Below are 14,264 nucleotides of genomic sequence, written 5' to 3' on the forward strand. Positions count from 1 at the left end.
AAGTTACTTTCCTTCTCTGGGCCTCCATCTTCCCATCTGCCCATGGAGAAGGTTCCCCAGCCTCCTGGGGGCAAGAGCTGCTCAGGTGACATGCCCAGAGTCCCAGGCTGAGGTGTGCCCACGCATGCTCAGTGTTGAGAAGGCCTGGGGATGGGTGGTGGGGGCCATTCCCAGGCTGCAGGCTCCAATGGGAGCAGGTGTGCCTGCCTGAGCCGGTCCCAGGATGCTCCAGGGCTATATTGCCCGGTGGCCATTAGGCTCATGTGGCTGTTTAAGCTTAATTTTAAATGAATTAAAATGATATGAGATAAAACATTTGGGTTCTCAGTCACACTGGCCACATTTCAAACACTCAGTAGCCACGTGTGGCCATGGCTACTGTATGCGCAGCCCAGGTATAGAGCATTTCCACCAAAGTGGAAAGTTCCACTGGGCTGCGCTGCACCACGGCCAGGTCCCAGACAGCACCAGCTTAGCTGAGCTGCCTGGGGTGGGAGCCATGTGCATCCTCACATCCCAGCCTCCTTCTTGACGGGCCCAGTGGCCCGGCTCTGGACAGAGCAGCTGGACCACCGCAGGGGTGCAGCAATTGTCCACAGAGGCATTTTGGGCAGGACCAGTCTCCCAGGCTAAGGATGGTCCCTCCTGCTTCGGAAGGTCCAGCCCCTTAGCCCCAGTGCAAAGCATCAGCAGCTTCCTCCATTATGACCATCGCAGGCCTCCAAAAGCCCAGTGGGGACAGGCTCAGGACGGAGATGCTTCGATTCCCCCAACCGTCAAAGGCTCTCTCAGTCCCCGGCCCCCGGCCACCCATCCCGTGGTGCAGATGGAGAAACAGAGCCCAGGGGCGCCTGGGGGCTCCTACTCTTCTCTGCTCCATTGCAGCGAAAAACAAAGCTTCTCATTATTGCAAAGAACCCCCGTTTCGTCCCCCTCCGACCCTTCCAAAATGCCCTGAAAACCACGCAGGGTCTCCCGGGGACACGCACGACTCTATTTTCTCCCGTCTGTCTAGTCCCCCCACCCTCACCCACCCTCAAGCATACACTCCACATTTCCCTGCATTTTCAAGAGGTTCTTGGATGGAAGGCAGCCCACTGTGTCCCATGAATCCCAGGCCAGAAACTTCTGTGTTTGTGGCAGATTCCTAATAAGGACTTGGGGAGCCTTCAGCGGAAGATTCTAGACTAGATCCCAGGAAGCCCTCTCCCTGTGCTGACATCAGGGCCCAGGAGGTCTTTGCCTCTGTGTGGGGACCCTCATCCTCTGTGCCCTCCCCGGTCAGAAACCGAAGCTTTGCCCTGGGCTTCCATCCTGTCCCCTCCTCCTCTGGAGGCGAGAGGAGGGGTGGGGGGGAGGGCAGGAGGGGGGAGGCGAGAGGAGACTGTTATTTAGGGTCCACAGAGGCAGTTGCTAGGAGATGCCTGGAGAGCTCACGGGAGAGGGGAGGGGCGGCCCAGGCGGAGCCCCGTGTGGGCGGCCGAGGGGCAGTCACCCCGAGGCCCGGCCTGGCCCACAGACCCCTAGGTCCAGCGTTTCGGGGGTTAGCGTGTTTGCAGCGGGGGCCTTGGGCGATGAGCCTTTAAACTGGGGAGACCGAAGAATAAAGCTGAGAGGGAACAAAGGCAGAACCAGACCCGGCTCATGCTGGGGGTGTTCTGAGGCCTTCCAGCACTGCCACGGGCCCCTGAGCCCCTGGAGTGGCTGTCAGGTGAGGAAAACTGGCAGGTCGCCTGAAAGGCCGCCTGGCACCCCTGGCGACTGCACCCAGCCCCGTGGCCATGCTCGGCGAGGCCCCTCCCGGCCACGGCGTCCATGCCTCCCCACGGCCCACTGGATGCCCCATTGTCTCCTGCTCGTGTAGTGGGGCAAGGACCCTGGGAGGAGTGAGGGTCTTGCCAGGGTCCCAGGGGTTCCGCCTGGTGGACCCTCTTCAAGCTCACTCTGCGCAACCCTGGGCCACATGGCTCAGTGCCTTCCTCTCCAGCAGTGACCTGGGCAGGTCGTTCTGGCCACCCAAGGGAAGCGCTTTGTTCCACAGGGTGCGGATGAGCTGAGCGCTCGGCCCATCCAGGCCAGATGGTGCTTCTGTCGGGCAGGGAGGGTCCCCGGCAGGCAGAAGCTCCACTAGGGTGCCCTCAAGCGGAGGCAGGGCGAGGGAGCCCAGGGGCTGTGCCCCCACTGCCCCCTTGCAGATGGGGTGGCTGAAGCCCAGATGGGTAAACACGGCCCAGGCCACGTGGCAGGCCAGGCTCACCCCAGGACCTCAGCACGTGACGGGCTCGTCGTCCACAATCACTCAAGTGTATCCCTACCTCCTCTCCTTTGCCGAAGGCTTTTGTGGCCCCTCTTACCAGCTCTTCTGGAGGGAGGTGGGCCCCATGCCAGCTCCGTGTATATGAGGTGTCTGGGAATTGAGCAGGCTGCGAGTTGCCTGGGGATTCCACTGCCAGGGCCCTTGGTCCTCACTGAGGAAAGGGGCACCTTGTACCCGCCAGCCACACAAAGACCAGAGGCGGGGTGCCAGCGGCTCTGATGCAAATGCCCTTGCTGGGTGCAGGGGTCTGGGCCCCCTGTGGTCCCTAACAACTTGGCAGGCTGACAGACAGGAGCTAGTGAGAGAGTCGGGGCCTTCACCATCCTGGGCTCCTGCGGGAGGCTCAGAGCTCCCAGGACGGCTGGAGCCACGTGCAGGTTGAGTCTGAGGGCACGGGGGCGTGGGGGGGGCACCCTTCTCCTGTGTCTTAATATCCAGCCAAGCTCAGTACTCAGAGCCACGATGGGGGCCACAGTGCTCATTCTGTCTAGAAAAGCCTTCCAAAATAGATGCAACAGGGTGTGTCCGGAATGGGATTAGGAAGGACGGGCTGAGGTCACTGGCTCCGAGGGGAGGGTGATGTGTTCTGGCCCTGAGCGACTGGGCAGCCTGCGGAGGGCCAGGCCATGGCCTAGACCTTCCCGAGCTGCAGGATCAAGCAGGTGAGCTGGGGGGCGGCCCGTGACAGCCCCTCTCGTGTCGGTGACCCAGTGCCCTTTCCAGAGGGGCCGGAGCCATTTCTCCCCAGCAGAGGAACAAACACAAACAGGGAAGGCGAGAGTGAACGTTTGTGTTTCCAGGTTCAAGCCCTGGGGCAGGAGTCGGGCTGGAACCTGGGCCTGACCTCCCTCATCCCAGGCCTCCCCCCAAGGATGGCTGTGGAATGAACACATGCACAGGCCCCGTCCAGAGGTCCATGGCCAAACCACAGGGCCTGGGGAAGCAGCCCAGGCCATCTGGGAAGCCAGCTACCCTCCTCTCCTCCGCTGGCCCTACGGGGTCCACTCGGGTTTCCCCAGGCCCGTCTGTGAGCAGGCGGGGGCCTGCAGACGTTCCTTTGCCTGAGGCTTGGGAAAGACAGAGGTCCCCGCCCCCCAGCTTGCAGTCTGGTGAGGGGGCCAAATTATCTCTACAAAGGTCATCCGAAACCCAAACGTCTTCCCATGGTCTTGACTTTATTAGCCTGACCTGGTCCGACCCCGTCCGCAGTGGGGCTGAGTGGTGTGTGCGCCTCTGAAAGCAGCCTGGGCCCTCCAGGGACTGCCTGCACCTCAGTCACCGCGTGGCTTCCTGCCTGTGTCTGCGGGAGCCTCATCCTCCCTGTCCCCTGGGCATCTGCCACCCCTGCTCCCCACGGGGCCGGGCTCGCTGGGGCACAGCCGCGTGGTGCAGCTTTGTGGCAGCTGCCTGGGCCCTGGGCTGGCCCCCATCCTGGCAGGGAGGCAGGGTGGCAGGGTTCCTCCTGATGCACGGAGGACAGTTCTGGAAGCCCCACGAAGGGAGCAGGGCACTCACCCCCTTTCAGGGGCCTGTGCGAGGCCCATCCCCAGGGGGCCGGAAGAGTGGGAGACCAGGACCAGAGCTCAGTCCTAATCAAAGAGTAAGGACAGGAGGCACCCACCCAGCAGGAGGATTCTGCCAGGTTCTCATCCAGCAGTATGCCTTCCTCTCCAGACCTAGACAGCGAGGGGCTCTCGGGGAAACCAAGCCAGGAGAGGGAGCTTCTGCACAGATGAGGGTGGGTGCTGATCTGAGACCCCTCCCAGCCCCTGCTTCTGGCACCGCTTTCAGGGCTGGGAACTCTCAGAAGGCTTTCCCGTGTGAAGAACTGAGAGCTCAAGGCAGGAAGAGCTTGCTTTCTGGACCCACCCCCCACCCTTCCTGGGATCTGGGAACCAGACCATTCTGCTAACCTTGGCCTCAGGGACCGTGCCAGTCTGGCACGCACGCTCTATGCCTTCCCTACTGTGCCTGAGGCAGACAGTACTAATCAATCCCCACACTGTCCCCAGTTCCAGACACACCTTACAACTCTCCAAGGCTGCCTCAGGGATAGGAACCCAGGGTAAAGCTCCCTGCCTCCCTACTTTGACACGGGCCTTATCGAGTGTTTCCTAAGCGCTTTCGCAGAAGCTCTCAAGGGCTACAGGCGTGGTCCCTGAGCCTAAGGGGTTACGGGTGGCTTTTTTAGGGTGTGGGTGGACTCGAGACCACCCTTTGGTCAGTGACCACAAAACGGGCCTTCTGGGTCCTCTTTCCACCCTCTCAGTTTGCATCTGTTTGGGGGGGATGGTTCGCAGGCCTCGGCTGAGGGCAGGGGGAGCCCAAGCTCTGGCCAGGGTCCGCTGGCCTCCAGACCGGCTGAGGCCCTGCCCCTGGCCCCTCAGTAGATTCCCTTCATCCTCTTGTTGTCGGGATCGAAGGGAGACTTGAGGTGAGCCTGGGCCGGGTAGGTCACCCCCATCCTCTCCAGGGCGTACTCTCCACTCTTCACGAAGTCCAGTGAGACCTAGTAGCCGAAGAGGAGGGGCCTCGGTCACTCGTCACCCAGTGGGTGCTGGGCTCACGCTACCTGCCTCTTGGGACGGGGCCAGCTGCCTCGGCCTCACGTCCCTCCTGCGGGCAAACCCATCGCCGTGCTGAGGGTCTTCCCTGAGCCGAGGAGCTGCCCTGAGCAGGTAGATTCCGTGTCCCTGCGCACCCGAGTTGGATTTGACCACCTGGGGTCCAGCAGAGCTGAGGTCTGGTAGTCAGTGAGATTTCTCCCACAGGGCAGCACCCCTCCACCCTGGAACTGCAGGTCCCTGGGAACCGGAGCAGGACATGGACACGCAGGGCAGTGGCGGGCAGAGGCGGAGTGGGCTGGCCCAGCGCGGGATCCTGTTCTACTGGTGCAGAGAATACACCCAGGGCCGGGCCTCGTGGAGGGGTTCTGCTCGGGTTGTTAAATGACCTCTCTCTCGGCAGCACAGGGTTGGACGGAAAAAATACCCCAAACAGACGAGGCTTTTTACGTGACTGCAGTGTTGGAATGAAGCGGCTTCTAGACCAGGCTTCTGAGCCGTGGTGGGCACTGGCCGGGCTCAAAGCTCCACGCTGCCCCCACTGGGCCTAGAGGCAGGTGGCAGAGACCACTGGTGCCTTCAGACGTCTGAAGGACTGGCTTGCCCAGAGCTGGGGCGTAGTCCTTATTAATAAACACCCCGGAGGCCACCAATTCTGCCCCCACGTCCAGAGCCTTTCCTTTCAAGAGCAGTTTTCCTATTTTACGAAGGAGTCTTGGTTACCCCGCTGCTGTGCTGGTAAATGTTTAACAACCAGCTCTCAAGGGAGGGGAAAGGGTTGGGGGATGGGGGATGCCTGATTGTGGCATTTGCCCATTTCCATGGTATAAACATACTGGACATCCCTGATGGCGGGGTTGGGAAGAGGTGGACACAGTCGGCTCTTACAAGCCAGCCTGAGCCGGCCCTGGCCCTGCACTGGTCAAACCCGGGTACCCTGGGCCACCTGTCTGGGTAGGTATAAGTGTTCCTTCCTTGGTCACATTAATTAGAAAGCCAACCTGACCAAGCAGAAAAAGCAAGAATTATTGTTCTTTGAAAGAAGAGGTGGCCTGCACCCACCCCTACCCTTGCATGGGGCAAATGGACACAGAGCTTCAGCTGGGACCCGGGGCTCCATATCTGGGGTGTCAGAGAGTCCTTTGTCACCACAAAACGTCATCACCAGCCATGGCAAGCCCTTCATCACAACTGTGCTTATTAAGGCTCCACTCAGAGCAGAGAGCTGTAGACAGCCCTGTGAGGCAGGTGGGAATAATGTCCCCATTTTACAGATGAGGAAACCGAGGCTCAGAGAGACACCTTTGTCCAAGGTCGCCAGTCCAGTCCAGGGCAGAGCGCCAAAGCTACTGAGGCCGAGCCTGTGTCCTGAGCCTCCCAGCCCACTGCGGATGCAGCCTGCTCAGACAGCACCGCAGCCTGGCCCCTTCCCCCTTGGGTCTGCCAGCAGGCCTGGCCCGCCCCTGCACATCTGCCAGGGCTGGTCTGACTCTCTTCTCCTGCCCCCTCCATACTGCTGCTTCCAGGTGCCTCCCCCAACCTGGAGCCTCAGTGGGGGGAGGTGGGGGGCTGCAGCCCAGAGACTGTCGGGGCAGGGGAGGCCGGAAGGCCCAGCTGGATGGGCATCCCTGCCCCGACGTCAGAGCCTCTTGGGGCCTCTTTCTCCGCTGTCAGGGGGCTGGTGCACGACTCCAGGGAAGCAAGCAGGTGAAGCCATAAAGGTGCCACCGATGACAATGAGCTCGTCCCACCACTCGCGTCACACCACCCAGCCAGCCCGGCATGAGCTTCGCACCCCTCCCGGGGCTCAGACCCCTGGAGGCCCTCTATGGGCCCTGGCTCTGCCGTCACTCCCCTGCCAGTATGCACGGCGGCATCCGTGCTCGGTGGGGGATTATTTGGGTTTACAAATGATTGTTTCGGCAAAATGTTTAGATTTTCTCCACCCAGAACAAGCTGCCCCTTCTGTCTCATTGCCAAGTTTCCCAAATGTGACTGCGCGCATGTGTGTCTGTGTGCACGTGTGCCAGTACGTGTGCGCACATGCGGGTATATGCGTGTGTACACTGATGTGTGTGCACACAACCGTTTACACGCACACGGGCTCTCCAGCTCCAGGGAGCAGCGGGCGTTAGCCCGGCCCAGAGCCTCTTCCTGACCAGGAGAAGCTTGGAGCTTCCAAAATCAGATTCTTTCGGAGAGAAAATATGTAAAGAGCTCCGACTCTGCCCAGGAACACAGCCCCACTGGTCAGTCACCCTCACTGTGCTCTGGTCCCCGCACGCCCAGCACGCTCAAGGTGGGGGGCAGGGGTGCTGGTGCGGAGCCTGAGAGGACCTGGGGCTCCCGGTGGCAGTGCTGGGGAGTGGGACTCACCGGCCCGCCGCTGGGGTCCCGGATGTAGCCGTAGGCCAGGGTCTTGTCGATGGTGAACCCAAAGTCGGCCCTCCGGACGTGGCCCACCACCTGGCCGTTTCTCCAGATGGCCTCCAGGCCGAACATGGGCACTTTCCTGGAAGAAGCAATAGACGGCTGGGACCCCAGAGCCCCCGGAGGGGAAACTCTCATGCTTTGCCTGGTCGAGGAGAGAGGGGCCGCGCCCGCCAGACCACGGGCTCCACGCCGCAGGACTGGTCTGCTATGAGGCCCTGTGCCCAGCGCCTGGCCCCCGGGGATGCCATGGCACAGGATCCGAGCAAGTAAATGAATGAACAGAAAATACCAAAAACAGGATCTGACTTTCGTGTCTCTAGGGACAGGCCCCACAGATTTGGAAGAGGCCCATCTTGAGATTTCTTTTCCATTTGACTTCTGATCAGTTTAAAACTGTCATATGGGGCTTCCCTGGTGGCGCAGTGGTTGGAGTCCGCCTGCCGATGCAGGAGACACAGGTTCGTGCCCCGGTCCGGGAAGATCCTACATGCCGCGTAGCGGCTGGGCCCGTGAGCCATGGCTGCTGAGCCTGCGTGTCCGGAGCCTGTGCTCCGCAACGGGAGAGGCCACAACAGTGAGAGGCCTGCGTACCGCAAAAAAAAAAAATTAATAATAATTTAAAAAAAAACTGTCCCATGACTTGTTTTACTCTGATGGGTCTCCTTTTACTACAGTGCGCTGCATCATCTATTAAAAGTGCTTTTCTGTATTATACATAAGATACAATGCTCGCTGTAAAAGTTTTGAAAATTCAAAATAGAAAACCAAGAGAAGATTAAACTACAGTCACAGAAACGCCAGCACCAGATCATCTGGTGCAGATCTTGGCAGACGTGCCCCTCTTGTGAATTGCACCTGCGAGGACTGTGCTGGGCCCTGGGGAGGCAGCAAGTGCCGCGTGGCCCTGTGGGTCCCCAGGGCGGGTGCTGAGGACCATGCCCAGCGGCGAGTGGGGCACAGCTGGGCCTAGTTATGGTAACTGGAACTGGGTGAACCCTACACTGAGGAAAAGAGCCTGCACAGGGTCTGGGGTGCTGCCCAGTTCAGAGACCAGGAGGAAAAGGTCTGGGCCCCACGGGTCCAGTGGATGAAGGTGGGATGGAAGGAGGCTTTGTAAGCACGTTCTTATCTCCTTTGGTCTCACCCAGTCCTACTGGGGCGCCACGTCCATGGGAAGGGACAGCCTCAGAGAGGCCACCTGCCTCGCCCAGGGCCCCAGAGCAAAAGCAGCGGGAGTTCTCTGTGACTCCCCAGCTGGCACCCGGGCCGGGTCTCTCCTCAGGCCTGGGACCGGCCAGGCCACGGCATTGGGTGGATTCTGCAGCCCGGCAGGGAACCCACAAGTGGGGAGAGCCAGGCTGTGGCCGGTGCTGTCTGAAGTTGCGGGCGCTTCCTGGAGGGCCAGGCGTCAGAAGGCCTTGGCGGACCCCTGCTCTATCTGCACCCCAAACCAGAGCTGAGCTGCTCCCCGGGAGATGCACGAGGAATCAGGCGGAGAGGCGGCCTGATGGGAACCCAGGGAGAAGCCGCAGGACGATGACAACCCCCAGCTCTGCTCTCCCTCCGCCCCCCTCCCCTGGGCACTCTCAACACTTGCTCTGAAGGTTCCAAATCTGGGAGAAGTGGCACCCTTGACGGCTGGCTGTCAGCTCCAAATCAACGAAGCCCAGAGACGCCCGCCGCCCTGGAGACGGTTGCTATTCAGACTCCGTGTCACACCATCTATGTCTTCCAGTGCCAGCACCCGGGACCCAAGGACAATGTGGGCTCAGCTCCGAGTACGTAAGGGCGACACGCTCAAAAGCTGCCCCAGGGGAGGTGGGGGAGAGGGATCAGGCCCCTCCACAGGGCTCTCCTTCCGCCTCTGCCACGTGCCCGGGCGAGAGCTACTCTGTCCCTTGGCCCCCACGGTCTCCATCTGCAAGTGGGGCTGGTGGCCCCAGCCTGGCCCTTCCCTCCACGGTCCCCCCTCCCGGGCTGTGGGGAGGCCCTAATGAGGACACAGTGGGACGTGGCAGCACCGTGATGGGCAGCCAGCTTGAGGCCCTCGGTCTGGAGCCTCTCACAGAGCCGGCTTGGGTTGGCAGGGCCTTTCACTTTTTTTTTTTTTTTTTTGCGGTACACGGACCTCTCACTGCTGTGGCCTCTCCCGTTGTGGAGCACAGGCTCCGGACGCGCAGGCTCAGCGGCCATGGCTCACGGGCCCAGCCGCTCCGCGGCATGTGGGATCTTCCCGGACCGGGGCACGAACCCGCGTCCCCTGCATCGGCAGGCGGACTCTCAACCACTGCGCCACCAGGGAAGCCCAGGGCCTTTCACTTTTAAAAATCTGTGTTTGAGGGAATTCCCTGGTGGTCCAGTGGTTAGGACTCTGCGAACTCACTGCCGAGGGCGTGGGTTCAATCCCTGGTTGGGGAACTAAGACTGCTAGCGCATGGCGTGGCCAAAATAAAATAAAATAAAATCTGCGTCTGATGAGCGCCGCCCTCTTTACTCCCTGCTGACCAGCACCGGCCCCGGCCCTGGTGGGATCTGAGTTTGCAGCGTTGGCTCCGGAGTCAGGCCCGGCATGGATCCAGCCTCCTCACCTGTAATGGGGCTGCGGTGGGAGTTCTGGGAGAGGGTGCCTGGCCCGTGGGGAGCGTCACACCAGGCAGCTCGAGGGGAGGAACCCAGAAGCCTGCTTGTCTGCGGCAGTCACTTCTGGCAGCCCTGGCCCCAGGGGTACTCACTCGTCCACGGTGAAGCCCACCAGGCGCCGGCAGAGGCCCTTGGCCCGCTGCTTCTCCAGGGCCTCGCGCCCCAGGAAGGGGATGGTGGACTTGAGCTTGCAGGTGAAGGCCAAACCTGCTTCCAGGGGGCTGTCGTCGGGCCGCAGGTCGGCGTGCCAGTGCCGGTAGCCTGGGTGGGGAGACGACGGGGTCAGCGCCAGCAGAGGCAGACACACGCTCTTCGCGAGACACACGTGGGCACCTGCCCCAGCCCACGTGCCCACCCTAGAAACTCCGTGACCTGGGCCTCCTGGGGCGGGGGGCATCCTCGATCGTAGTAGGTCCCCTGGACGATGCCCCATCAGCACTGTGGCACCTGTGCCGTCAGGCTGGGGGCCCTGGGGAGGGGGCTGTGAGGGGCAGCACTGAGGGCCCCTTCCTGCTCCGAAGTTCTCCAGCCCTTTCTGGGAAACTTGGTGCTACATCCAAATCCAGCTCTGGCCCCCGCCCGCCCCTACCTGGGAGAGCACCCCTGCCCTCAAGAGTGCTGGTGTCAAGAGATGCCAGCACCATCCCCGGGCCTGCGTGGAGGACCTGGTTCGTGGGCAGCAAAGGGGATTTGGGGAGACGGCAACGGTTGGGGGAAGGGGGAGCACAGTGGGGCTGGAAGGATCACGGGGCCAGAGGTGGGGGTAACAGCCTCTCTGCCTCCAGTGAACGTGGCTCAGGCAGCCCACCGTGGTGTCCAGACCCTGCACACACCTTTCTCGATGCTCAGGGAGTCGATGGCCCGGTACCCGGCATTGACGAGGCCGTGCTTGGCCCCTGCTGCCACCACAGCCTGGTACACGGGCAGGCAGGACGACCTCGGGATGTGCAGCTCCCAGCCCAGCTCCCCAACGAAGGACAGCCTCATGGCCCGGACCTGGGGGACAAGTCACAGCTCAGACGTGGGCCAGGGTCAGACGACTGAGTCAAGGTCCAGCCACCACTTACTGGTGGACACTTCCTACCGTCATCATTATTAGCCGGCCCTGGGCCCAGGCCACTGGCCTCTGGCCCCAAGAAATGGGGGGTCCTGGACCTCAGGAGCACTCTGGAAATGTTTTGGTTTTTTTAATAAGTTGATTGATTGATTGATTTTTGGCTGCGTTGGGTCTTTGTTGCTGCGCACGGGCTTTCTCTAGTTGCGGCGAGCGGGGGCTACTCTTCGTTGCGGTGCACGGGCTTCTCATTGCTGTGGCTTCTCTTTGCTGTGGCTTCTCTTGTTGCAGAGCACGGGCTCTAGGCGCGCGGGCTTCAGTAGTTGTGGCACGCAGGCTCAGTAGCTGTGGCTCGCAGGCTCTACAGCACAGGCTCAGTAGCTGAGGCGCATGGGCTTAGCTGTTCCGTGGCACGTGGGATCTGCCCGGACCAGGGCTCGAACCCATGTCCTCTGCATCGGCAGGAGGATTCTTAACCACTGCGCCACCGGGGAAGTCCCTGGAAATCTTTAAAAGGAAGGGGTGTCGTTGTTGGGGGTGGGAGAAAGTGGACATGTGGTTCCCAGGCCACAGCTCTTCTCCTAAGTGACTGCAGGAATGCCCTTGGGCCTCTGTAACCAATGACTACAAACCCGGGGACTTAAAACCACAGAAATGTGCTCTCTCCCCGTTCTGGAGGCCCGAAGTCCAAAAGCAAGGTGTGGGCAGGGCCACACTCCCTCTGCAGGCCCCGGGCGCTCCTGGCTGCGGCATCCCGACCTCGGGCTCACTGTCCTCTGTGTCTGTGTCTCCTCGTCTCCATCAGGACACGCCGTTGGGATGAGCCCCACCCTAAGCCAGGATGGTCTCATCCTGAGATCCTTTGCCTTAATCACAACTGCAGAGACCCTATTTCCAAGGTCCCATTCCCAGGTCCGGGGTGGGGACTGGATGTCTCTTTTGGGGGCCACCATTCAATCACCGCAGTGACTTGGGCAAGCCTCTTGGCCTCCCTTTGGCCTCGATTTCCCTGTCTATAAGTGGGGTCAGGGGCCTGGCTTTGTCTGTCTTAGGAAGCTCTGGTGTGGGTCCACGAAGAAGAATGGTGAGTCAGCCGCACGGCTCGTGAGCTGCGGTGGATGCAATTGGCGGGTTGAGAGGCGTCGAGGGGGAACAGCCGGGCATTGGGCGAGTATCCTGATCGCCCCCTGGTCTCGTGGGCCTCGGTCAAGTGCTGGGATCTGAAGACAGACACAGGCTCTGCCCCCCCAAGGCCTCGAATCTTAGAAGGACTTAGCCAGAAGCCCAAGACAGCTTTACGGCTACCAGGCCCTGGGTGGGCACATGCTGGGGAGCAAGGACTCTGCTGGGAGGGATGGACCAGGCTGGAATCTTGAGCAGAGTTTGCTGTCTCGGATGGGCTTGCCAGGCAAGTGGAAGCTGGAGCAGATTTGGGAGGGCGGGAACAGGAGAGAAAGGCCAGCTGGTGGGGCTGGAAGGGCCTTGTCATCCGGCTGCGGACATTTGACTGTGAAAGCCACTGTCGAGGGTTGGGTCCCACAGGCCAGGAAAGGGACCATGGGCCCCCAGACTCCACGGAGGTGACAGTGCTGTTTATGGAGTGTCCACGGGCAAAGCACTTCATCGGACGCTTCTCACCCCACACGGTGATGGGGACCGCTGTGAAAAACATCCTGGGGGTGATACAGAAACAGGGTCTCCCCGCTTGGCCTGAGCACACACAGCACTGACGTGGGGACAGCTGGTCTCTGGGCATGTGTGTCCCTCACCACTGTGTACTGGCCCAGCAGCCACATGGAGGCCACAACCAGGATGGGGGGATGCCTGGCCCGGTAGCCTGACTTTTCCTGCACGGCTGGTTTGGTGGCACGTCACTCACACATCCAGCACCTGGCGGCTGCTTCCAGCCTTCGGGCAAATACTTGAACCCTCAGCGTCCCCATGTGCAAGGCCCAAGCATGGGACTGTCCAGCTCACAAAAGGGACAGGGAGGGTGCAGCAAGTCACAGAGCTCATGGAGACGGAGGGCCCCCATTATTGCTGTGAGCCCAAAGGGCTGCCCAGTGCAGCTCCTGCCAGGATAATATCTGAGCAGAAGGAGAGTGGGGGCCACTCTGCCGACCACGGAACCAGCGCCTTATAAATCTGACACTTCAATCACACTGCCACCGAGGGGCTGGATTCGGGAAGTTTTGAAAGAGCACAAATTTGCTCTGAGTTGCCATTTGCCCGGGCCTCTCAAAAAACTCAAAATTGACACAGAAAATGTACTGTTGACATTTCCCTGCTCCCCTGCCTTGTCAACGGGCTTCTAATTTTAGACAGCCCACGGAGGAGCTCAGGGCTCAAAGCCAATCTCATTTTGAACAGGAAAAAAATCATTTTTAAAGCTCACCCATTCATGGCCCCAGGATCGCCGGTCTTATCAGACATACAGCCCCCCAGTTAAGTCAGGCTCTTGAATGAATTCACGGGTGGGATGGAGCTACCCCCAGCCCCTTCCCCAGCTCCCAGGAGCCCGGCGAGGCCAGGAGGCTGGCTGGTCTCCATCACACCCCAGCACACAGACGGGCTGAATTAATACTTCCTGAGTGAAGGGGGAAAACAGGCACAGATGGACAGGCCTGTACTTTCTGGCAAAGTGAGGGGAAGGGTTTGGGGATTCCTAGGTGACTTTCTAAGTTGCCAGCATCATTGGTTCTTGAGACATCTTGTGTTTTTCTCTCCACTGAACCAGTGGAGTTGGGGGAGGTCGCATTTCTTCTGAGAGAGGACATGTACTGAAGGGAAGGGTCGAAAATAAGGACGTCTGCAACATGGGCTCAGGGTCAGCCAGACCCACGGGCTGGCCTCTCCCAGCCTCAATGACCCCATCTGATAAATGGGGTGAGCATCAAGTTCATGGGAAGCTGGTTCCTGGTACACAGTCATCTGACAGTCAACGTGGGCTTGGATGGACTTTAGGAAGCAAGCCCCAAACTGAGGCAAACTCCCCTTCAAAACAGCCCCACACTGCTCTGGGAACCATGGGCAGTGGACGGGGCCACAGAATTGTGGAAGGTCATCAGGAAGGGCCTTAAACCAGGTTTTGTTTAAACCTTTTCAGACCCCAAAGACTCCCCCGATACTGTTAGAACCAACAAACCAAGTCAGCAAGGTTGCAGGATATAAAATCAACATGCAAAACTGGCTGCCTTTCTATACCCTAACAGTGGACAATCTGAACAGGGAATTAGAAAAATATCTGTTTACAATC

The 14,264-nt window shown here is 60.2% G+C and overlaps 1 protein-coding gene across 2 annotated transcripts in view; it reads right to left on the reverse strand.

The window, feature by feature from the left end:
* Positions 1 to 3,464: 3,464 nt before the first annotated feature.
* SARDH (sarcosine dehydrogenase) overlaps positions 3,465 to 14,264 on the reverse strand; it is a 63,296-nt gene continuing 52,496 nt past the window's right edge. The window contains exons 19-22 of one of the 2 annotated variants that reach the window (XM_082612216.1): positions 10,788 to 10,950; positions 10,047 to 10,215; positions 7,258 to 7,393; positions 3,465 to 4,826 (exon numbers count right to left, since the gene is read on the reverse strand). In XM_082612216.1, the coding sequence (XP_082468342.1) occupies positions 4,701 to 4,826; positions 7,258 to 7,393; positions 10,047 to 10,215; positions 10,788 to 10,950 (594 nt within the window). In that variant the 3' untranslated portion in view covers positions 3,465 to 4,700. The remainder of the gene's footprint in view (positions 4,827 to 7,257; positions 7,394 to 10,046; positions 10,216 to 10,787; positions 10,951 to 14,264) is intronic. The other variant, XM_082612217.1, reaches the window with a different exon arrangement.

The sequence above is a fragment of the Mesoplodon mirus genome (genome assembly GCF_964341445.2).
Source record: "Mesoplodon mirus genome assembly, chromosome: 1".
NCBI classification, from domain to species: Eukaryota; Metazoa; Chordata; class Mammalia; order Artiodactyla; family Ziphiidae; genus Mesoplodon; species Mesoplodon mirus.